Source organism: Scyliorhinus torazame, chromosome 19 (genome assembly GCF_047496885.1).
Source record: "Scyliorhinus torazame isolate Kashiwa2021f chromosome 19, sScyTor2.1, whole genome shotgun sequence".
Lineage (NCBI taxonomy): Eukaryota > Metazoa > Chordata > Chondrichthyes > Carcharhiniformes > Scyliorhinidae > Scyliorhinus > Scyliorhinus torazame.
The window spans coordinates 67351740-67376225 of record NC_092725.1 but is presented as its reverse complement, the minus strand read 5'-3'; the positions used below and the strand labels follow the sequence as shown (position 1 = coordinate 67376225).

General features: G+C 46.0%; 1 protein-coding gene across 2 annotated transcripts; it reads right to left on the bottom strand.

Annotated features, from left to right (window-relative positions):
- Window positions 1–976: 976 nt before the first annotated feature.
- On the bottom strand, window positions 977–23946 carry LOC140396186 (hyaluronidase PH-20-like). Of its 2 annotated transcripts, none has more exons than XM_072484450.1 (4): window positions 23539–23946; window positions 10828–11866; window positions 10526–10615; window positions 977–3605 (listed from the first exon to the last, which is right to left on the bottom strand). In XM_072484450.1, the coding sequence occupies exons 2-4, from the start codon at window positions 11779–11781 to the stop codon at window positions 3063–3065; spliced, it is 1587 nt and encodes a 528-aa protein (XP_072340551.1). In that variant the 5' UTR covers window positions 11782–11866; window positions 23539–23946; the 3' UTR covers window positions 977–3062. The 2 variants fall into 2 exon arrangements, with proteins under 2 accessions (XP_072340551.1, XP_072340552.1); XM_072484451.1 differs by lacking the exon at window positions 23539–23946 and adding an exon at window positions 13300–13402.
- Between the last annotated feature and the right edge of the window lie 540 nt (window positions 23947–24486).

Genomic DNA, 24486 nt, shown 5'->3' with positions numbered 1-24486 from the left:
CTTTGTTCATTAATCAACCACAACGATACCAGCAAGGCATTTGATTTGTTTATTTACTGTGCTGAGGCAGACAGCAGAACTGCTTTGAAGGACTAAATAACAAAATGAACTTTCCGTGTGCTCGGAAATCAATTTTTAATTTCAAAGACGGGCATGTACTCTCGTGGGGCTGCCAACTCAGGTTTGCCGCTTTTTCTGGTTTCATCACATGACCTCCTGCCTCAAACACCCATACAATCCTGCTATTGGTCCATCCTTCAGCCGTTCTTCCTTGCTTTGCCAACTGAAAAGGGAGCAAACCCTCTGCTGCCCCATCTTGACTTCGGCCAGAATTGTACGTGTAATTTTGGCCACATGCCCGACCGAGAAGCACGTAAAACCGCATGAGAAGACATCAGGCGGGCATCCCGATGTCATTGCGCCCTTGCACAACATTTTGGTCAGCGGGCAGGCGAGTGGCAACCACGCCCGCCGATAACCAAAAAGCCAAATTAAACAGCAATGAACTGGGATTTTATGTTGCCCATCAGCCTTTATGGTTGGCAGGTGGGCCGGCTGGCAAGGCGACCGTTGCGTTTATGTTGCAACCAGGGCAGGATGAATGATCAGTGCTCAAATAAAATTAACATATCTGGGGACTGAAACCTGTGGATGATTGTGCTACCCAGACACTCGTGGCACAATTTTTCCGCTGATATTTAGTTTTTACTGGTCCGCAGCTCCCTCTGGCAGCTTCCGCCTTCCCGTTTCTTGGTGCCTGCCCACATCTTACCCTGCCATCGCCCCGGCAGAGCTCAGACTTACACAGAGCACGTATCAAGCTGCATGGCCTAACATTGGCCAGCCAGCATAACACCGTATTAACAACGTGCTCTCGTCCATGCCAACCTTGGGCATGCCCTGAACATAAAATTCAGACCTTAATTGAACCTCAATATCTGTGTGACTAATAAATGGAAGTGGTCAAAGAAAATGAAAGGTGCACATTTTATTTAATGATGCTGAACTTTTTCCCCTTGGGTTGCATTGGTCTGGAGATAAATGGTGAATTCCTGGAAACTCCAGAACTGTTCTGGAATGGTGACAACCCTTTGATTTTGACAACATAATAAAGCCATCTCCACTGTCTCTGCTGATCACAATTGGCTTCCCAAGTTATAGCTGACATTAAAAGTGTTTTCTGGGCAAGTTTTGCTAGCTCTGGAGCAATCCATAGAACCATAGAAATCATACAGAACAGAAGGGGGCCATTCAACCCATCTTGTCCATGAATACTAGATCTCCTCTGAGCTCTAGATGCATAGCCACTCCTGCACCAGCATGAAAGTTTCCATTTTCTGTAGCATCTCTCGGTCAAATTACAAGCTTGTCCCAAATTACATGTCTTCCATTAGTTTCATACATACTTTATCAGCATCCCAAAGCTTTTGGGATGCAACAGTTTTCTTTGCAGTACAGCACTTAACCTGATCGGCAACGCTCAGGCACAAACCCTTAACATAGGCATATACAGGCTTGTCCCTGACTGAAAGAGCACAGGGAGGAATATGCACAACTGTACAGAGCATTGGTGAGACTGTACCCAGAGTACTGTGTCATTTTGGTCTCCTTACCTAAGGAGGGATATACTTGCATTGGAAACAGTTCAGAGAAGGTTCAGAGGGCGGCATGGCAGCACAGTGGTTAGCACTGTAGCTTCCCCGCTCCAGGGTCCCAAGTTCGATTCCCGGCTTGGGTCACTGTCTGTGCGGAGTCTGCATGTTCTCCCTGTGTCTGCGTGGGTTTCCCCCGGGTGGTCCAGTTTCCACCCACAGTCCAAAGATGTGCAGGTTAGGTGGATTGGCCTTGCTAAATTGACCTTCGTGTCCAAAAAGGTTAGGAGGGGTTATGGGGATAGGGTGGAAGTGTAGGTGGTCTTTCCAAGGGCCAGTGCAGACTCGATGGGCCAAATGGCTTCCTTCTGCACAGTAAATTCTATGTTCTATGTTCATTATGCTGATTCCTGGGATGAAAAGATTGCCTTTTTGGACAAAGGTTGGGCCTATACTCAATGGAGTTCAGAAGAATGACGTGATCTTCCTGAAACATTTATGACAAAAGGTAGATGCTGAGAGCATGTTTCCCCTTGTGGGTAATCTAGAACTGGGGGAATACCAGCAATCTCCCATTTAAGATGGTGATGAGGGGGAATTTCTTCCCCCAGAGGCTGGTTGATCTTTGGAATTCTATTCCTGAGAGAACAATGGAGCTGGATCAATGAATAATAATAATAATTTTTATTAGTGTCACAAGTAGGCTTACATTTACACTGCAATGAAGTTACTGTGACAATCCCCTAGTCGCCACATTCCGGCACCTGTTCGGATACACTGAGGGAGAATTCAGAATGTCCAATTCACCTAACAAGCACATCTTTCGGGACTTGTGTATTTAAGGCGTGACTTGGAAAGGTTTTGGATCCACGAGGAAGTCAGGGCAAGAAGGAAAGTGGAGTTAAGGCCACAAGCAGATCAGCTGTGATCATACTGAATGGCGGAGGAGGCACGATGGTCTACTACTGTTCTATTTTCTTACGATCCTATCATCCATAAAAGATTTTGTTTCACAGGTCCTCAAGTTATAAATGTGCACTCAAAGTGCAACAGAATCATTACTCTGTGACATAGGAACACATATTATTGTGCAGTTATCCATCGAGATTGATCACATTTTTGAATAATCCATAATCAGTTCAGTGGCAACTTTATTCAGTATATATCTGCACACTGACAAAATTCACCCATCTAAAACAAATGAGTCTTGAGTGACATGATCCACATAAATCAAACATGCAACATGTAAATTCGGGGTCAAGCACTCAAAAGGCTGAATTACCAGACTGACCAACCATTTGAAGTACAGAACATTCTGATATATCCAAGGACAAAACATTCACATTTGTACACTAACTGAACTATGCCATCAGATCACTCTTTAAGTATTCCCGATGAGAATCCAAGTTAAATTCTAGCTTATCATGAAGGAAGACAAAACATATTTAGTCAGAAAGGAATTGAGTGCATTTACCAAAAAAAACACATTTGATGCGTTATATAAAATACACTAAACATCAGGCCCAAATTGGAGGAAAGGTGACCATGCACAGAGCAAGCATGATTTTGGGAAGGAGTAGCTAAGGTTGAGTTAGCTGAAGTTGAATTAGTTGGATCAATTATGTTTGATTTAGTGGACAATTCTGTATTGGGATTTAAGTTGATGCAATTATAAGGCTCAATGCAAGCATCCAGTTCGGTTACATAGTTTACTACGTCATCGGCAGGCTCACAGTTTTGCCCTGTGTAGCACTGGCAAGTGAACTTTTCTGCCATGAAGACAATATCTTCAAAGGAAGCTCGTCCTATGACTGTGTATCCATCGTCTGATCGTCTTATTCTGAAGCTTGCAGGGTTCAAATGCAGGTAATGGGTGGAGTCCCAATTCTTCCGCACACACCTCCCTTTCTTCTGACACAGTATTTTACTGCAGAGCTTTGCAGCAGATGTCACGTTAACAATATAAGGATTCAGGATTTCCTTAACATAGTCAGCAATAGCCAAACACACGCTCTGTAAAACACAACACAGAATGAAAAGTGATTTCTTCCAGATCTAACTATGATAAACTATTGACGTACAATTTAACATTTAGTAAAAGTACAGACATATTCTTGTAATACTGCACAGTTATGATGCCCATCTTGTTAACATGACCTGCCTCAAAGGTGCAAGAATCAAGTTTATTTAAAATAGAAACACTGAGCACCTGCGAAGAGTGAGCCACGTCCAATATATTCTTCTTCAGAACTCTTCTCACTCTTCTGAGTTCTGCCAGATCGGCTCCATTCTTTCAGCACTTACTGATTTTATTTCAAATCCCCCAGCATCTGCAATATTTTGCTTTTAATTGAGGTTAATTTGTAGTTGCTCATTGATTCCTCAGATGATGGTGGCACAGTGTTTGGTACAGCTGCCTCATGGTGCCGAGGACCTGGGTTCGATCCCGGCCCTGGGTTCGATCCCGGCCCTGGGTTCGATCCCGGCTCTGAGTCACTGTCCGTGTGGAGCTTGCACATTCTCCCTGTGTCTGCGTGGGTTTTACCCCCACAACACAAAAATGTGCAGGGTAGGTGGATTGGCCACGCTAAATTGCCCCTTAATTGGGAAAAAAGAATTGGGTACTTTAAATTTTTATTTAAAACTCCACAGTTGAATTAAATATTATTAAATTGTTTGCAAATTTTAACCGCCAGGTTAGGGTTTCTTTGTCTTCTTTCAAATATTATTTTGTCTCTGCAACTAAGTGAAATGCCTGGACAATTTTGTCAATTATATAAAAATAATTTATCTAATAAATGGCTTGGTTAAATTTCTACTTACACCCCAGTTTTATTCTATCTCCAAATTTCTAACACTTGATTGGCTCTTATTCAAAAGTGTTCCAGCACTGAAAATTTATTTTGATGTGTTCATCTCCAAATACATTCATTGTATTTAGAAAACAGTGATTTAATCAATTGTGCAAAATGTAATACAAATTTAAAAAAAAAAAATTTTTTTTAATTGTTCACTTTGGCCCTCAGGCTGCAAAGACCAGTTATGTTTCAGCAATTTTAAGCATGAAAACTAGAAGGGCTCAATCAAATGATCTTGTTGCGCCCAACTCGGGGCCTCTTTCAAAAGTTGCGACTCTCGGGACGCCTCGCAAAATCTAATGAGACCTTGCCAGACGTCGCAACCTGGATCTCGCCCTCACTGGGTGGCATCCAGATTTACATATTTTAAGTGAGCAGTTAGGCTCACTTAAACATGTCTGCGCTGGATTCTCACGAGGTCCGGATCGAATGCATATGCCTGAGAGACCCCACCATGAACTGTTTAACACTGGTCCACACAAATGTGGACCAGGTCTAACGGCACCTGTGGGGGTCTTACAGGCCATTGGAGGGCCCCGGATGGTCGGGCCCTCGGAAGGGTGGTACCCTGGCACTCCTGTTGGCACCTGGGCACCCTGGCAGTGCCAGTGTGCCACTGGCAGTCTGGCAGAGGCACTGCCAGGATGCCAGTGCCAAGGTGCCTGGTGCCAGGTTGGCACTGCCAGGGATTGGGCCTGGTTGAATTACCCCTGCAAGTACTCGTGGCTCATATTCAGCTTCGAGAATGAGCAGCCTCCAGCCAACCTGGCATATAAATTTTAGACCTGGGACATCAGGCAGCAGTCCAGCCGTGAAGCTCTGTTCACGGTAAGTTTAAAACGGTTTGGCTTTGTGGGGATTTATCGGGCTTCATCACCGGCACGACAAGTGCGGACCATTCTGCGAACTGAACAGACTGGATAACCCCTAGATCCTGCAGGTGGTGCATCTTCGTGTAACATTTGGGAGCAGTGCGTATGGGACAGACCCAGCATGTCGTAGAGACTCCCGCTGCCCATCCGAAAGACCGCTTGCCAATCGAACGTGAGGACTCTCAGCCAGTCTCTACCTAACAAGTTGGGATCTGGACCTATTTGGACGATGCACTGGTTACCAGGCCCAAGGAGTGAATATAGCAAATCACCAGGAAGTGCTCTGTCGTTTTGCCCATGTGGATGCCAGACTGAAGCACAGTAAGTGTGTTTCTGTGCTAAGGTAGTGACCTATTTGGGTTACTGGATGGACAGTAACAGTCCGCACCTAGTGGAGGAAAATGTTTGTGTCCTAAAGGGGGATCCGATCTCGTGGAACACCGCTGAGCTGTCGTATTTTTTGGGTCTAGTCAATTATTATGGGGAAGTTTTATTGCCAACCTGGCCACTCTACTGGCTCCACTCCGTGAACTGTTGAGGAAGTACCGGGAGTGGGGCTGGGCCACTTATCAGAATGAGGCATTCGTTGCTCTCAAGAGGCATCTTTCTTTGAAACAACTTCTTTTTTTTTAATATAAATTTAGAGTGCCCAATTCATTTTTCCAATTAAGAGGCAATTTAGCGTGGTCACTCCACCTACCCTGCACATCTTTGGGTTGAGGGGGCGAAACCCACGCAAACACGTGGAGAATGTGCAAACTCCACATGATCAGTGACCCAGAGCCGGGATCGAACCAGCGACCTCGGCGCCGTGAGGCTGCAGGGCTACCACTACGCCACCATGCTGCCCTTGATGTTCCCCTTACGGTATCGGGTCAGTGCTGGCCCATGGGTGGTATGATGGCAATGAATGCCCAATTGCCTTCATCTTTAGGACCCTGGCGGCCACCGAACGCGTTATGCGTAAATAGGGAAAGAAGGTTTGGCTGTGATTTTCGGTGTTAAAACGTTTAATCAATACATGTATGTGCGCCATTTCTTTATCGTCACAGACCACAAGCCGTTGCTTGGCCTTTTCAGGATAAGGGTATCCCGCCAATCATATTGGTCAGGATCCAGCATTGGACGCTCCTCCTGGTTGTGTAAGAATACTCTTTTCAGCGCTGCTTGGGAACCACGATTGCCCATGCCGACGCCCTCAGCTGTTAACCATGAATGCCCTGTCCCTGCCTGCAGCAGACGAGGTGATTGTGATGCTAAATCTTATGGACATCTTGCCATTGACGGCTACTCAGGTGCGTGCGTGGACAGCTACTCAGGTGCGTGCGTGGACACAGCGAGACTTAGGAGTTGACGGAGGTGCAGCTCATGCTGCTGAGGGATGGTACAAAGGAAGCCCTCCCAGTGCCTCTTTGGCCTTTCGCTCAGAAGTTCTCCGTGCTTAGTTTGGGGGATGGTGTTATATTGTGGGGTGCTCGGGAGGTCATCCCCCTCCACAGTGTTGGGAGGCCCTGCTACAGGATACACTGTGGCCATTCGGGAGCGTTGAAGATGAAAATGTTGGCCCGGAGTCATGTTTGGTGGGCAGGAATCGAAGGGGATATCGAGAGTTGTGAAAAGATGCCTGGTGTGCCAGCCCATTCGGGACGCCGCACCCGATCCAGCATGAGGATCACGATTCGGGTTCCGACATGGACACAGACATGTCCGCACCAGCGGGCTACAGCGTGTCCAGCTCCAAGGTCCCGGTTATTGCTGTTCTGTGGTTGATCAGAAAGCAGCTGCTCAATACACTCCACCAGGCCCCGCCGCAGTCGCAGGCGAAGTGGCACAGAAGAATCCCTTCATTGGCGGCTGAAGGGGAGCTTTCAGACTTTGAGGTGCATTCGGACTTTGGGCCGGAGGGGTGTCATAACACAGGGAAACAATCATTGATCTCCCCCTGAAGCTTGTGGAGTACGAGCTCCCATGTAAGGGGCAGAGGCCAACCTCTTTGAGGTCATTCTGAGCCAAGATTAAAAGCAGGCCCCATTCAGCGCCTGGAGAGAGAAGCCCTCCCAGCTACGATTGCACTGGGAGAGAGATACTGCATTACGCAGACTCTCATAATAAATCTATATTATGTTTATTGTCAGCCTCTTCTGGGTCATTATACTCGCCGAGGCCAAAAAAAAAAGAGTCCCTTGGGAGAATTGGGCGCCGATATATTTAAATGCACCTTATTTAAATATGTATATTTGGATCTCGACCAGCAAGGATAAGATCCAGATCACGACATCTTGCAAAATCTTGTTAGATCTCTCAAGATTTTCCCAGCATCGCAAATTTCGCCAGAGGCCTCTCATGAGATTTAACGGCCTCGTTGTGTCTCGCGTCGGGCACGGCAAGGCAGTTTTATCGCACTCTATATGTCCTCATGGTGCAAGAGGAGCTTCAAAATTTCTTCCATATTTCATGGACACTCATCCATCACTATCCACATCCTTCAACAAACATAGGCCACTGACTTACAGCTCCCATACAAATGTGCACAGAATGACGGAATTTGATCCAAAGTCTTTCACGGTGGCACAGTGGTTAGCACTGCAGGCTTCGCAGTTTCTAGCTTTTTTTTGTGGGTAGTTTGATGCCTATTAAGTCATTCATGGCGAAAGATCTGTTCACAAAGATCATAAATACAACATTGAGGAATACGAACCCATCAAAATAGTTTGCTTAATTGTATAGTCAAATGTTAAAGGGATATTGATGTGTCTCTATTGGCTAAATAACTTCAAACTTGTTTTTCCTCTACTTTACAATGCACTAAAACCATTCTCAACTCACACAAAAAAACTCCCACAAAGATAATGACTGGAGAATTGATTTTAGGATGTTGATTGAGGCATAAACATTGGCCAGGACACAAGGGATAACTTCCTAATCTTCTTCAAAAATCATGCTGTGGAATATTTCATATTGAGGGTCCGAGCACTTCCTTGACACTGCCGGCACAATGCCTGGGAACTATACCGAGGCAGTGCTGGAGGGGGGAATGTCTGTTTGGGGGGGTGGGGGGACAACAGGTGATGGTGAACTCCTTTGTGCTGGGGCAGACTCTAAAGATGGTGCCCCAATCCTCTAATCACTAGGTCGCTGGCGGGGCAGGTGAATCAGAGGCTGCCCTGCCAGTGATAGGTTATGAGACCCACCCCTTGCACTATATGGCTGAGGAAGCCATTGTTGCTGTTGGTAGCTTCAACAACGCTTTTTTCACCCTCTATTGCCCTTTGCCACCTTCCCAGCATCTCTAATAGTGCAGCACTCCAATACAGCTTAGACTTTTGGAGTGGAACTTTAAACCTTTCAACCCAGAAGCAAGAGTGCTTGCAACTAATGCCACCACTGACGCACAAAGAGAAGGCACAACTTTATTTCATTTTTGAGTGCACATCTAAAATGATCACGGCGGGGCAGCAAGGTGGCGCAGTGGTTAGCACTGGTGCCTCATGTCATCGAGGTCCCAGATTCAATCCCGGTTCTGAGCCACTGTCTGTGTGGAGTTTGCACATTCTCCCCGTGTTTGCATGGGTTTTGCCCCCACAACCCAAAGATGTGCAGGCTAGGTGGATTGACCATGGTAAATTGTTCCTTAATTGGAAAAAATGAATTGGGTACTCTAAATTTTTTTTTAAATGATCACTGCGAGTTCCAGATCTGTAAACATCAATGTTAAATTTACATCCTATAATTTAACAAAGAAACACCATTGTCATATGCTCTCCTGGAAGCAATCATGAATAAAATGCAACATAACTACCTGCATAGTTGATGAAATAGATTACCCAGATCAGTGGGATACAATTGGGCAAATCTCTACTTAGAGCTATGACGTGGCAAGTGAGCCCGGGAGGGGGTGGGCATGGAAAATGTTTCCGGGACACCCTCAAAGCGTCCTTGAGGAAGTGCAACATCCCCACCGACACCTGGGAACCCGTGGCCCAAGACCGCCTGAAATGGAGGAAAAGCATCCGGGAAGGAGCTGACTACCTCGAGTCCAGCGAAAGGAACGTGCAGCAACCAGAGCCCGGAAAATGCTTTTCCCTCATTTCAGGCGGTCTTCGGCCATGGGTTCCCAGGGGTCGGTGGGGATGTTACACTTCTTCAAGGACGCTTTGAGGATGTCCCGGAAGCATTTTCCATGACCCGCCCCCTCCCCCACCCCGGGCTCAGGTTGCTGCACGTTCCTTTTGCTGGAACTCGAGGTGTTCAGCTCCTTCCTGTCATAATATCTATGTATATAATGGCATGCAGACAGGTAGTGATTGATACACAGGATGGCTAGTAAGCACACAGAACAGAGCAGCCAATCACCAGACAGTCACGACCACTATAAAGCCAGAGGGCACCAGTTTTCCCGCTCTCTCGGGACCCAGCCTCTGAGACAGCCAGGGTTAGTGAGCTGGGCAGTGCAAACACCATATGGTAGCTCGGAAGTCATGTTAGGCTAGTATCAGGTCTCCAGTCAAGTTAGCATAGTGTCAACCCACAGTTAAACATGTATAATAGTTTAGATGTTAAATAAAATCGTGTTGCATCTTATCAAGTGTTGGTCCACATCGACTCAGCCTACCCAACACATCACTTCCCAGATGCTTTTCCCCCATTTCAGGCGGTCTTGGGCCACGGGTTCCCAGGTGTCGGTGGGGATGTTGCCCCACCTGTGACAGAAGATGTAGGTCATGCATTTGGATTCTCAGTCACCACAGAACTTTAGTGTGGAAGACCCAGGAACTTGTGGAAGCAAGTTATCCTCGATTTTGAGGGACTGGCCAAGAAGAAGAATAACAGGTAATGTACTCGCAGGTCACAAAACACCTCTCCCCCATCCTGGTTTCAAATGGAAGGATTAAAAGATAATGAGTGCATTTGTTTTTAATCTATTTTAATCCCTCCAGATCTAAAGTTAATGGTTATAATGGATCCCAGTCACACAGACACCAGCAGCTGTAGCTTGCCCATTTGATGATTCACGTGAAACGTGAAAGAAATCGTGGACAGGTGGTCAAACTTCAGATTACCAAGGCCTGTGTACACTGGTTTCACCACAGCTAATGCACTAATTCACTGACGAATTAGAGAGAACAGGTTTTGACAATCCCAAACAACTGCAATGCGAACGATGCATCTATCACATAAACGAGTAAATGTCAATAATATTTACCTCTGTTTCAGTCATACTTAAACTACCCCAAATAACAAATCCAGCTGTTCCCAAAGCAGCACTTTCTCCAATTGTGTGAACAAGATCAGTCTGCAAAAAAAGAACAATACATTCCAAATTTTATCTGAAGAAATTAATTCCATCTCACCACAATACATTTGATGTTGCATTGCAAGATACACACCACCACCCCAGTTTTTATTTGTAGCAGCCCAAAACTACAGGAAATTGTGATGCTTTTGACCTACTTTGGCGAATAGCTAAAGGTTTGTTTTTCTTCCTGTACGCCCGAGTTAGCTTACCTCAGATAGGTATTCATCCTGAGCATTTGTGAATACTGGCCTGGTGTAAACGTACAGAGGTGGTGTATATTCCTGGCTGGAGAGTAATGCCACCCGCTTTGCTTCCTGAACACGGTGACGCACAAACTTAGCCGCAGCAACTGAATCCCGCAGTGTTGTCTGCAGGTAGATAGAGGGAAACAGCGCCGTGCTTTCATCCCACAGCCAGAGAAGCTCATTATTCCTTGCGATTTCAATGTCAGGACAACTCCCCGTGTAGTTAATAATGTTATCCTTGTAGTGGTAATTGTAACACTCTGGGTATAAGTAATATCCCCAGAGATGATTGGGTCTCAGTGACTTCCCTATTTTTAACGTTTTTAACATCAACTCTTTTGCCTGCTCTTCAAATTCACTCTTGGCAATCAGAGTCGCACCGCTCATATCTAACGACTGGTTCCGTTGCATAACCAGCTCGACAGATTTTATCCTGTAAATATCTTTTTGGTCCCAGTTTCGTATCCACTGAGGTCTCCAGTTTTCCCAGTTTATGATCGCAAGTCCAGGACCTGTTTTTGAAGGAATGTAGTACTGAAAATCTTTAGCTAGCTTCGTGTAGTGAAGGTCCAAGGGTGCCAGCTGGGGGATACCACCATTAAACGACTCTTTGGTTAACTCATCATAATATGGATAGTAGCCAAGCCGGTTGTGGTAGAATATCGTAATGGGCTGTCCTGTAGCAGTTTCTAATGGGCTTCCAATGATCTCAAAAAGGCTGAGGTCGACAATAATTCCAAATTTGCTGTCACATAGTTCAATGGGTGCATTCCACAGAGCGCTGAATGGGGAATTCCCTATCAGCGGATCCACAGTTTGATGTTGCACTTGATTAAAGCCAGTGGAAATAAGTAGGGCAAGCTGGATAATTGCCATGGAGACCGGGTTGCTGATGCAGCCATGCAGTCTCATTATCATCCTATAGCATCCGTTACCTGAGAGAACAAAAAGGCTTTCAATGTTTCGTGACTGTAGAAGAAAACTGTTCCGCTCGTCTTCAATGCTAAAAAGTGAAAAGAAAAGTACTGTTAAACTGACGAGGGCTTAACTTGTCAAATTTAAAGAAATGCACTGTGATAGAACACTAGTTTTGTAAGGCTTTTGTTTGGGAGATAAATCGGTCAGGGATACAGGCTGTGTTCCTTTGAATTTCACTACTCCAAATTCCGTTTTAATGTAAAACGTGTAGGCAGTCTGTCCATGGCGATATATGCAATTTGGTGCATTAGAGCAGTGGTTTTCAACCAGTGTGCCGCACAGTGAGAACTGTCCCAAGAGTTCCACGAAATTTTGTACAAAAGGTAACGAAAATCAATTTAAAACAAACATGCTGCTTCATCTTGAACAATATTCCCTCCCACCAAAATTACAACTCCTAAAAGTCATGAAAATTAATCATCAAATGCTTTAAATGTCGAATTTTCGATTCTAAAATGTGAACATTCTAAACGCAGGTGGTTGAAGGGTGAAATTGAGATGATGTGATAATCACCATGGAAACCAAGCAATGGCGTTCGCGCGTTTTTTTTATTGATAGCAAAACAAGACAACACAAGTTGGCAGACGCAGCAAAATTGATTGTATCCACATTTCTTTGCCGGATCTATTTTATATCCCCCGATCTAAGAGGAAATGGATAAGTTTGATTCTTCCACTTATTCAATCCTTAATTAAAATGTCTCCAGTTAAGGGGCAATTTAGCGTGGTCAATCCACCTACCCTGCGCACATCTTTGGGGTATGGGGGTATAGCCATCTGGGATGGCCATGTCCCGATTACAAAATGGACACGTTGCAAAGAATGCAGGGAAAATTGGACAATACTGAAAAAGCAAGCAGGTGCAAGGTCTGTCTTTTGATTAGAGCTATAGCTCTCAGACAGGACCGTACTGCAGAACCATCTACATACTAATAAGCCATCCCCGGGAACAAAAGGCAACATTTAGGTAAACAATGCTAAGACAGACATCCCGGTGCCAGAGGAGACTAAAACAAAGCAGACCAATGGCCACCTAGGGCACGCCCAGCAATCAGGGAACCCACCCCTCTATTGGAGGAAAATCGATAAGGACAATTGGGAAGCTGCCCAATTAATTGGGGCCAAGTTCAAGGCCCGCCCAAAAGCATGCGAAGCCCTTTGGGGTATAAAAAGGACTCCCCAAGAGAGGATCTCTCTCTTGGCCTTGGCTCTCAGCTAAAGCTACGCCAGACCAAGTAAGTTCCAAGTCAACACACGCTACGAGATAGAGGCTCTTAGTTGCTATCCTGTAAACAGCTCAACCCAGCAGCCTCAGAACCGAGCAACGGCCATTGTCCCTCTGACTGAGTGGGCACATGAAGCTAAGTATAGGCTTGTAGTAACAGTTAAGGTTGTAGAGTTTTATGCATGAGTATATTTGACTGTGTGTAAATAAATGAGCATTGCATTTGAACTTACTAACTGGTGTATCGAATCTTTGATCAGTATTCGGTTTTGAACCTTGTGGCGGTATCGAAAGATACTTTTTTCAAAAGTGACGTCAGAAGGAAGCTGTGATCTGATTGGTTGTTAGCAAATCTGCCCCAAATTGAAAAAAAACACAGCTAAACTCGTAAACTTAAATTAAACTAATTAATTAATTATGGATGGCTGGTCAGGTGATGTGCTTGAGCTGCTTGATGTGGGAGCTGGCAGATCCCATTGCGAGCTGCAGTGACCACATCTGCAGTAAATGTTGGCTGCTCAAAGAGCTCCGGCTCAAAGTTGATGAGCTGGAATCTGAGCTTCAAACACTGAGGCACATCCGGGAGGGGGAGACTTAACTGGACACTGTGTTCCAGGAGGCAGTCACGCCTGTCAGAGTAAGTAGTTTAAATCCTGCCAGTGGCCAGGGACAGCAGGGTGTGACTGCAAGTCAGGCAGGTAAAGGGAACCAGCAGTCAGGAACTCAGGCCTCAGCCCTTGACCCTGTCCAACAGGTATGAGGCACTTGTTCCCTGTGTGGATGGCGAACAGGGCTGCAGGAAGGATGAGTCAGCTGACCAAGGCACCATGGTTCAGCAGGCCATTCAAGGGGAGGGAGTAAATAGGCAAGTTGTAGTTGTAGGGGATTCTATTATCAGGGGGATAGATAGTATCCTTTTTGAGCAGGATAAAGAGTCCCGCATGGTATGTTGCCTGCCCAGTGCTAGGGTGCGGGACATCTCTGACCGGCTTGAAAGTATACTGGAGAGAGAGGGGGAAGGATCCAGTTGTTGTGGTCCATGTCGGTACCAACAACATAGGCAAGTCTAGGAAAGAGAACCTGTTTAGAGATTATAAAGAGCTAGGATTCAAATTAAAAAACAGGTCCTCATGGGTCATAATCTCCGGATTACTGCCCGAGCCACGTGCAAATTGGCATAGGGAGGCAAGAACAAGGGAAGTTAACACGTGGCTGAAAGAGTGGTGTGGGAAAGAGGGGTTCCTTTTCATGGGACACTGGTATCAGTTTTGGGACGGGGGGACCTATACCGTTGGGATGGTCTCCACCTGAACCGAGCTGGGACAAGTGTTCCGGCGAAAAGAGTAAATAGGGTGGTCAATAGGACTTTAAACTAGAGATTGGGGGGGAAGGGAAAGTCAGGGAACCAAGAGGTGAAGTAATCAGTGGGAATCGTTGCTGCTTAGGAATACAAAAAAGCACGAAAAGACAGAACTCAGGAGAGGTTACGATAGTCCCCATCCCACAAAATATGACACAGTGTATGGAAAGGCTCAGTAAACCAAGGTCCACCACACTAAGAAAACAAAAAGGGACGGTCAACAGAGAATTAAAGGTGCTATATTTAAATGCGCGCAGTGTACAGAACAAGGTAGATGAGCTTGTGGCCCAGTTTGTGACTGGCAGGTATGATGTGGTAGGCATCACAGAGACGTGGTTGCAGGGGGTTCAGGACTGGCATTTAAACATCCAGGGATTCACAACCTATCGAAAAGACAGGTGGGCAGAGGGGGCGGGGTTGCCTTGTTAATTAGGAATGAAATTAAATCAATAGCACTAAACGACATAGGGTCAGATGATGTGGAGTCTGTGTGGGTAGAGTTGAGGAACCACAAAGGCAAAAAAACCCATAATGGGAGTTATGTACAGGCCTCCTAACAGTGGTCAGGACCAGGGGCACAAAATGCACCACGAAATAGAAAGTGCATGTCAGAAAGGCAAGGTCACAGTGATCATGGGGGACTTCAATATACAGGTGGACTGGGTAAATAATGCTGCCAGTGGACCCAAGGACAGGGAATTCATTGAATGTTTACAGGAGGGCTTTTTGGAACAGGTTGTGATGGAGCCCACGAGGGAACAGGCCATTCTGGACTCAGTGTTATGTAATGAGCCAGACTTGATTAAAGATCTTAAAGTAAGGGAACACTTAGGAGGCAGTTATCATAATATGGTAGAATTCAATCTCCAATTTGAAAGAAAGAAGGTAGAATCAGATGTAAAGGTGTTACAGTTAAATAAAGGTAACTACAGGGGGATGAGGGAGGAATTGACGAAAATCGACTGGGAGCAGAGTCTAGTGGGAAAGACAGTAGAACAGCAAAGGCAGGAGTTTCTGGGAGTAATTGAGGACACAGTACAGAGGTTCATCCCAAAGAAAAGGAAGGTTATCAGAGGGGGGATTAGGCAGCCATGGCTGACAAAGGAAGTTAGGGAATGCATCAAAGCAAAAGAGAAAGCCTATAATGTGGCAAAGAGTAGTGGGAAGTCAGAAGATTGGGAAGGCTACAAAAACAAACAGAGGATAACAAAGAGAGAAATAAGGAATGAGAGGATCAAATATGAAGGTAGGCTAGCCAGTAACATTAGGAATGATAGTAAAAGTTTCTTGAAATACATTAAAAACAAACGTGAGGCAAAAGTTGACATTGGGCCGCTCCAAAATTGATGCTGGTAATCTAGTGATGGGAGACAAGGAAATAGCTGAGGAACTAAATAAGTACTTTGCGTCAGTCTTCACAGTCGAAGACATGAGTAATATCCCAACAATTCAGGAGAGTCAGGGGGCAGAGTTGAATATGGTAGCCATTACAAAGGAGAAAGTGCTAGAGAAACTAAAAGGCCTAAAAATTGATAAATCTCCGGGCCCAGAGGGGCTACATCCTAGAGTTCTAAAGGAGATAGCTGAAGAAATAGTGGAGGCGTTAGTTATGATCTTTCAAAAGTCACTGGAAAATCGCTGTTGTAACCCCCCTGTTCAAGAAGGGAACAAGAAAAAAGATGGAAAATTATAGGCCAATTAGCCTAACCTCGGTTGTTGGCAAGATTCTAGAATCCATTGTTAAGGATGAGATTTCTAAATTCTTGGAAGTGCAGGGTCGGATTAGGACAAGTCAGCATGGATTTAGTAAGGGGAGGTCGTCCCTGACAAACCTGTTAGAGTTCTTTGAAGATATAACAAATAGGTTAGACCAAGGAGAGCCAATGGATGTTATCTATCTTAACTTCCAAAAGGCCTTTGATAAGGTGCCTCATGGGAAACTGCTGAGTAAAATAAGGGCCCATGGTATTCGAGGCAAGGTACTAACATGGATTGACGATTGGCTGTCAGGCAGAAGGCAGAGAGTTGGGATAAAAGGTTCTTTTTCGGGATGGCAACCGGTGACGAGTGGTGTCCCGCAGGGTTCAGTGTTGGGGCCACAGCTGTTCTCTTTATATATTAACGATCTAGATGACGGGACTGGGGGCATTCTGGCTAAGTTTGCCAATGATACAAAGATAGGTGGAGGGGCAGGTAGTATGGAGGAGGTGGGGAGGCTGCAGAAAGATTTAGACAGTTTAGGAGAGTGGTCCAAGAAATGGCTGATGAAATTCAACGTGGGCAAGTGCGAGGTCTTGCACTTTGGAAAAAAGAATAGAGGCATGGACTATTTTCTAAACGGTGACAAAATTCATAATGCTGAAGTGCAAAGGGACTTGGGAGTCCTAGTCTCTAAAGGTAAACTTGCAGGTTGAGTCCGTAATTAAGAAAGCAAATGCAATGTTGTCATTTATCTCAAGAGGCTTGGAATATAAAAGCAGGGATGTACTTCTGAAGCTTTATAAAGCATTAGTTAGGCCCCATTTAGAATACTGTGAGCAATTTTGGGCCCCACACCTCAGGAAGGACATACTGGCACTGGAGCGGGTCCAGCGGAGATTCACACGGATGATCCCAGGAATGGTAGGCCTAACATACGATGAACGTCTGAGGATCCTGGGATTATATTCATTGGAGTTGAGGAGGTTGAGGGGAGATCTAATAGAAACTTACAAGATAATGAATGGCTTAGATAGGGTGGACGTAGGGAAGTTGTTTCCATTAGCAGGGGAGACTAGGACCCGGGGGCACAGCCTTAGAATAAAAGGGAGTCACTTTAGAACAGAGATGAGGAGAAATTTCTTCAGCCAGAGAGTGGTGGGTCTGTGGAATTCATTGCCACAGAGGGCGGTGGAGGCCGGGACGTTGAATGTCTTTAAGACAGAAGTTGATAAATTCTTGATTTCTCGAGGAATTAAGGGCTATGGAGAGAGAGCGGATAAATGGAGTTGAAATCAGCCATGATTGAATGGTGGAGTGGACTCGATGGGCCGAATGGCCTTACTTCCGCTCCTATGTCTTATACCTGGTGACTCTTGAGCAAACAAGAGTTTAACAGTAATTAAACAGAGCCAAATTAAGAGTCAACAGCAAGTTAGCAACAGGAGTGAGACCCACGCATACACTGGGAGAATGTGCAAACTCCACATGGTCAGTGACCCGGGTCCTCAGTGGCGTGAGGTAGCAGTGCTAACCACTGTGCCATGGTGCTGCCCCACACTTATTCAATCCTTGATGCAACATCGGAACCCCAAGAGAAAAAAAGTAAGAAGCGTTCAGAGACAGTACAATGAGGCCTCTTTGGCCTTTGGATTTTCATGGACAGGAGATGCCATTTGCCCCTTACCCGAATATCTCATCTGCAGAGAGAAGTTGGCAAACATGTTTAGGGTCACGAAAAGTTAGAAATAATCTCGTTGAGCAGATTTTGAAAACGTGCCTGAGTTCGCTGTCGGAGACCGTGCTTTCTGTGGTGGATTTGAAACACGAATACATTTGATCCTTATTTGTCAACATGACGTTTATGAGCAATCGATTCAGCTGACAAAGGTTGCTGTGCCATGGAATTGTTGTCTCATTGAACCATGCCGTGTTTCTGAAACGGTTTGGAACGACTGCATTAGAGGCTGGGCAACGTTAGGCATGTGTGCACCACACATCTGCTACGCAGGGATTTGTCAGCACAATGTTGGAAGTCTATGTATGTTGTATCAGGCCACAGGAAATACATGCGGGGCAGTTGCCTGTTTTGCTAGGACAGCGGCAAACTGGGTAATTGCCATGGAGACAGGTTTGCTGGGACAGTTTACAATTATATTGCACCTATAATTGGTGCAGCACAGGAGCATTATAGAGAAACTTTTTCTTGTCAAGGGGTTATGCAACTTTGGAACTTTCTGCCTAGAATGCAGGATTATTGGATATTTTTAAGGCGGTGGTAGATTGATTTTTTTGTTACCAAGGGAATCAAAGTTTATCAGGAATAGATGGGAATGTGAAACTTGAAACACAAACAAATCAGACACAATCTTACAAATGGCGGAGCAGGCTCAAGGGGCCTAATTCTGCTCCTAATTTACATGTAAAACAAAGTACGGCACCAAGTCGCATAGAGAGAAATTGTTTGTGGAGGTGGAGAATCAAGAGATCCTGTCGTGGCCGACAGAGTTTCCCATTCCATACACACCGCAGCGGGGGATTCACCGTCAGAGGCACATGGAAGATTCCGGCCATGAAGTCAGATTATCAAAAGTCGGGAGCGGCACGGTGGCGCAATGGTTAGAACTGCTGCCTCACGGCAGGAGGACCTGTGTCTGCGTGGGTCTGGCCCCCACAACCCAAATATGCGCAGGGTAGGTGGATTGGCCACGCTAAATTGCCCTTTAATTAGAAAAAGAGGAATTGGGTACTTCAAATTTATTTTTAAAAAAGATTATCAAAATCTAGCACTATTAGGCATGTTTGAAGGAGTGTTGTAAAGGAAGAAGTGAGTTAAAGAGGCAGACAGGAGCAGGGAGGAGATTTCAGAGCCGAGGGCCCAGGCAGCAGAAGGTCTGGTCACCAGCGCTGGAGTAATTAAAATGGGGGATGCTCAAAAGGCCAGAATTGGAAGATTTCAGATACCTCAAGAGGGTTGTGAGGCTGGACGAGATAGCAGAGATAGGGAGACACAAAGCCACGGAAGGATTTAAATACAAGGATGAGAATTTTAAGATCAAGACATTACTTGACTGGAGCCAGTCTAGGTTAGCGAGTACAGAGGTCAGAGGTGAATGCGATTTGATGTGAGGAGACAGAGGCAGCTGTGCTTGGGATGGCCTCAGGTTTTGGAGGGTAGAATGTGGGAGGTCAGTCGGGAATGCGTTGGAATAGACAAGTCTCGTGGTCACAAAGTCTGAACCAGCATTTCAGCAGAAGTTGAGCTGAGACAGTGTGGTGATACACCACTGTACTTCCCTAGCATTGTACATAGTTATATAATAGTTGTGTGTAATGTGGCCCTGTAATCCTGTGTATTGTACTGTAGCTCTGTAGAGGTTCGGTCACCTGTATGTAACCTGACCTGGCCACGGAGAGCTCCGCCTTGGCCACTCCCCCGAGAGTTAAGTATAAGACCCAGCTTCTGAGACCTGACCCATTTTGTCTGGGGTCGTCTGTGTCGGGTAAGCTTCCTATGTAGTGTATTAAAGCCTTGGTTAAAGTCGCACATGTCTTTGTGGTTCTTGACGCTTCGTGCATCAGACAGGGTGAACTTGGGAAAAGTAAAGGGGGTTGAAATAGACAGTATATCGTAATAATGCGAACATTTTGTTGGAAGCTCGTTTCGGAGTCAAATGTGACACCACGGTTCAAACTGTCTGTCTTAACTGACTAGAACCCCTTCAGAGTGGGACTAATTGGGTACTTCTTTCAAAAGGCCACCTTAGTATGATGGACCAAATCCCCTACTTCTATGATTATGTGGGAATGTAAAATGAGGAGCTTGATTTTCTGGCCCGTGTTGCGCCCAGTGCTAATCCTGCTATTCCCGATCATGATGCTCCCGACCCATGTCGTCCGACATAATTGGGATCATACCTGCAGTAATTTGCTTTGATCAAAGTATTGATGAAGATGCCAAAGCGTAAGGCGCAATTCTCCAGCCTCATGGTGCTCTCGCTTGAGCGAGACAAGGCCGGTGAATAAGGGGAGAGGCGGAAAATGAGAATCGCGCCAAGCGCCAAACCATTTGTGATACAACTGGGCCCCTCCCATAGGCAAATCGGGATCTCGCCATAGCGTGGTGAGAAACCAATTATATCAGTTAAGCCCTATTTCCATACAATTAATGAGAGCCACCCCATATCAATCGACCACCTGGAATTCATTGGCCTCGCCAGCAATTGGCTCCTTTTGAAAATGTGACGGGTTGCTGCGGGGACTCGAGGATTTGAGCAGTTTTGTGAGGGCCACGAAGAATCCAGCACGAGGTTCAAGGATACAAAGAAATAACATTTATTTACAATAACATATAATATACACAACAGCAGCAACCTCACTTGCTGCTTACTCCTTCCTGCTGGTTCCAAACTGGCCAGCTTTATTTATACAGGGAGTCTGCTAATAATTTCTCTGCCCCCTCATTGGGGAAGCTCATACTCCCACAGCATTGTGGGATTGTCATTAGTCCCCAGCCAATGGTAAGCAGGCAGGTTATAACAAGCAGCAAAAGACAAATAGCCTGGGAGCACTGGGCATACTGCCCCTGTGCTCGGTAGCAGGGTGGGTGGGGGGGGGGGGGGGAATGGGGGAGGCAGGGGCACAGGCCTCATCAGATGGGGAAACTCGGGAGAGCTGGTGGCCACCATCACTAGTCCATCGGAAGGACCTGGGATCTACCATGTGCCCCCCTCCTCCTGGTCGGTGCCCATAGGCCCCAGGGGTTCACCTCAGGCTGGAGGGGCAGCTGGATTGAGCCTGGCTGCTCCTGTGTCATCTAGCCCTGCCACCCTGATGGCAACCAATGTCTACTGTGTCAACACCCCTCAGTCGATGCCCCTCAGTGACTGGGCCATGCTCTGCAGTGCCTAGGCATTGCCCATCTGTGACTGGGAGAAGCTCTGCAGCACCTTGGCCGCGGGACAGGTCCAGCAGCACCTCATCAAAGTCAGCCTGGTACTGGGTGACAGCCTCCAGAGAGTCGGACATTCTGCCAAGGCCCTCAGTAATGATCATCACCGACTGGGCCACGCCTTGGACACCTTCACTCATGCTGCCACGTCATTGCTGTTGTCTCCCTAGCAGTGTTGACCACGGTGCCACATATTGCTGGCAACATCCTGTAGTCTGCATCCTTGAAGCGTGGGGCCGGTCATATCGGTGCCATGGCTGTGAACTGAGTAGGGTTGGCTGTGCAAGTCTGTTTTAAGTGCTGCTCGGCCTTATTTTATTTCAATTTAAAATAAATTTAGAGTACCCAATTGTTTTTTTCCCAATTAAGGGGCAATTTTGCGTGGTCAATCCACCTAACCTGCACATCTTTGGGTTGTGGGGGTGAAACCCACGCAGACATGGGGAGAATGTGCAAACTCCACACGGACAGTGACCCAGGGCCGGGATCGAACCTGGGAACTCGGCCTTATTAGTGGGGAAGGGGTGGGGCTGTCCAGCACAGTCCCAGCGAATCGGCTAGCTGCCTTCATTTGCGGTGTGAGCCCTTGGGTCTTCGGTAAGTGAACCAATTAACATTGAATACCGTGCTGGCCTCGCTGGGCCGGGCGCCGGGAAGCTCGCGGCAGTTCCCGCTCGTTTCCACACTTGGAAATATTTCCGGAGAATCGTGCCTACAGCGTTTGCCTGCGTTTTAGCAATACGGCGTATCTGGGGCTGGAATCTCCGCACCCCGGCGCTGAAATCACATTCAGCCGCGAGGCTGTGAATCCAGTTTCCCCCATGAAATTGGGACCGGCGCCAGTTCAGCAATTCTCCGCCCTCCCCCCTCCCCCCGAAAAGCGGCGTACTCGGGGAGTACGCTGTGCCGATTATCCGCCACCTGAGGCCATTGCCTGAGGCCTGCCCCGCTAATCTCTGCCCCGGACCAGCTGAATTCCCGACGGCGTGGACTACTCATGGTTCCTCCCGTTCGGGATACTTGCGAGGCAGCTGCGGACTCAGTCCGGGGCCGCAACAGTCAGGGGCGGGCCGATCCGAGCAGGGGGGGGGGGCTTCAGTCGGGACTGGGCTTTTATTGTGCGGGTGGTCTGGGTCAGGCGTGCGGCCGATCGGGGGCACTATTTCCGTGGTCCAGGTTGGCGGCCTGAGTCTGCCATGGAGCACAGAGCGGTCGCTGGAGGATGCCGCTGTGTGCATGCGCAGCCTCTGACCCGGAAGTGCGGGGGGCCGTATCGGCAACTGGAGCTACGAGCTCCATGACAGCTGCCTGCTAGCCCCCTGCAATGCTGCGAATCTGTGGCCTTTTGACGCCAGTGTTTCTGTCCCCGAATCCAGCGGCAGATACTTGGAACATGCTGGGAGCCTTCAATCTGAACAAACAGTTTATGCAGTGCCTAATCCAGAGGGATTTAGAACTACAATCACAAAAGAATGTTGAAATTGAAAGGGTATTTAAATTCAGTTTTATATCGGGATTTTAAATCAGTGGTGGTTAACATTGTGCAGTCACAGACACAGTACTGGAGAACTCATTGCTTTTTAAAAATATAAATGTAGAGTACCCAATTCATTTTTTCCAATTAAGGGGCAATTTAGCGTGGCCAATCCACCTACCCTGCACATCTTTGGGTTGTGGGGGTGAAACCCACGCAAACACAGAGAGAATGTGCAAATACCGCACAGACAGTGACCCAGAGCCGGGATTGAACCTGGGACCTCGGCGCCGTGATGCTATCCACTGTGCCACCGTGCTGCCCTGGAGGATATATTATTGATAGTTATACAACACAGATATGTAAATTGAAGCATTAGGATGACTATCAGCAAATTATTGGCTAGTTATAATGTAGTGAGGGATTTAAACTAGGTTTGGAAAATTCGAACACTATTCTTCTCCAATGATTTTCAATTTTACATTTATACGTGAAAAGTATTATTGCCTCTGAACTTGTACATGTCTCTCCTACTATTATAGTGTCAGAAACCGCCACTGCACATGTGTTGCAATTGTCTCATTGACTTTACTGTAAAATTCTTTATCACAGCATTAGGAATGAAGACTATTTCAGTCCCAAAAATTAAATAGAACTTTGCAACTTAAAAAGATATTTCAAGAATATTGAAATAAAATGTTTTCGATTAACATTTGGACAAATGTTTTAGAGCTGATTCGCTATTTTCAGACAACCTAATTAAAAAATTTACTTTTAAAATAATACTTTCCACCGATTTAAATTTAAAAGACAGCAAATTACATTACAGTTCACTGTTGAATTTCACGCATGAAAAGGAGAGCCTTATCTGTCGCAAAGTTGAAAGCTATCGTTTCTCAGAGCTTTTATATGAACATTCTTGTTTTACCGTGAACAGTATCTGTAATTACAGGTTAGTCTTTCAATATCACTTTCCTGGAATCACTTACATTCTTGATGGCTAACTCAGCAGGCTCTTGTTTCCAGGATGCAATCTCCTTTAGATGGGTGCTTCTTTCTTCAGGGTCCTGAGCTTCCGCCTCTCAGTTCAGCCAGTAAGGTCCCACTGCGAGTTTAAGGTACCGTGCAAGTTAACCGTGGGTGACTTTAAACAGAAATGAATGGAATTGCAGCAGTGACGCTAGGACAGATCCAGAAAGGTGTGTGAGACAAAAGTAATTCAGGGTCTTTCTGCCTCAGTAAACCACAACATTCCTGAACACCTTGTTTAATGTAGTGTCAACATATGGGCCCCTTGTGATTCTTGCCCCCAAGGTGCAAAGAATTCCCCTTAAAATCAATATAGCTCTTAAAACATCACCTGACTGAACAAAGCTGACATGACTGACCTATTCACAATGAGGCTTCTTGTCTGTGCAGTTACTTAGTTGATCATTTATCCCGGAAGGAGACAAACCAGTCGAGTTTAGCACCTCAGGTTACATCCTCAACAAAGTCACCCAATAGCTCTGGGGGGAGGGGGAGCGAAGGAGGAAAGAATCCTGAAAGAATAGGTGATTAACATTTTCCCTCCTGGGAAGAGGGAACGTTCTCCTGCACCAGGCATGGCACATTTAACAGGAAAATCAAATAAATTCTCACAGGTCATATTTTGTATTTCTTAAGATTAGGATGATATTAAATACAGGTGATGTGACAAATTAAAGTTGAGGCACATGCATATGTAAGAGGCAACATTATTGAAATCAACTAAGCAGAAACAAGGAAAGGACGCTGAACTATCAGTTTGTGAAAACACAAAATACAGTCTGTTTGCTTCTTCCAAATTAATTTACTTATATAACTTTCCACAGTATAAAAGTAGCCAGGCAGATTCAATACGTCTTTGGCAATTTTAAGTAGTTTTTAAAAAAATTATTTGAAGTGCCCAATTCTTT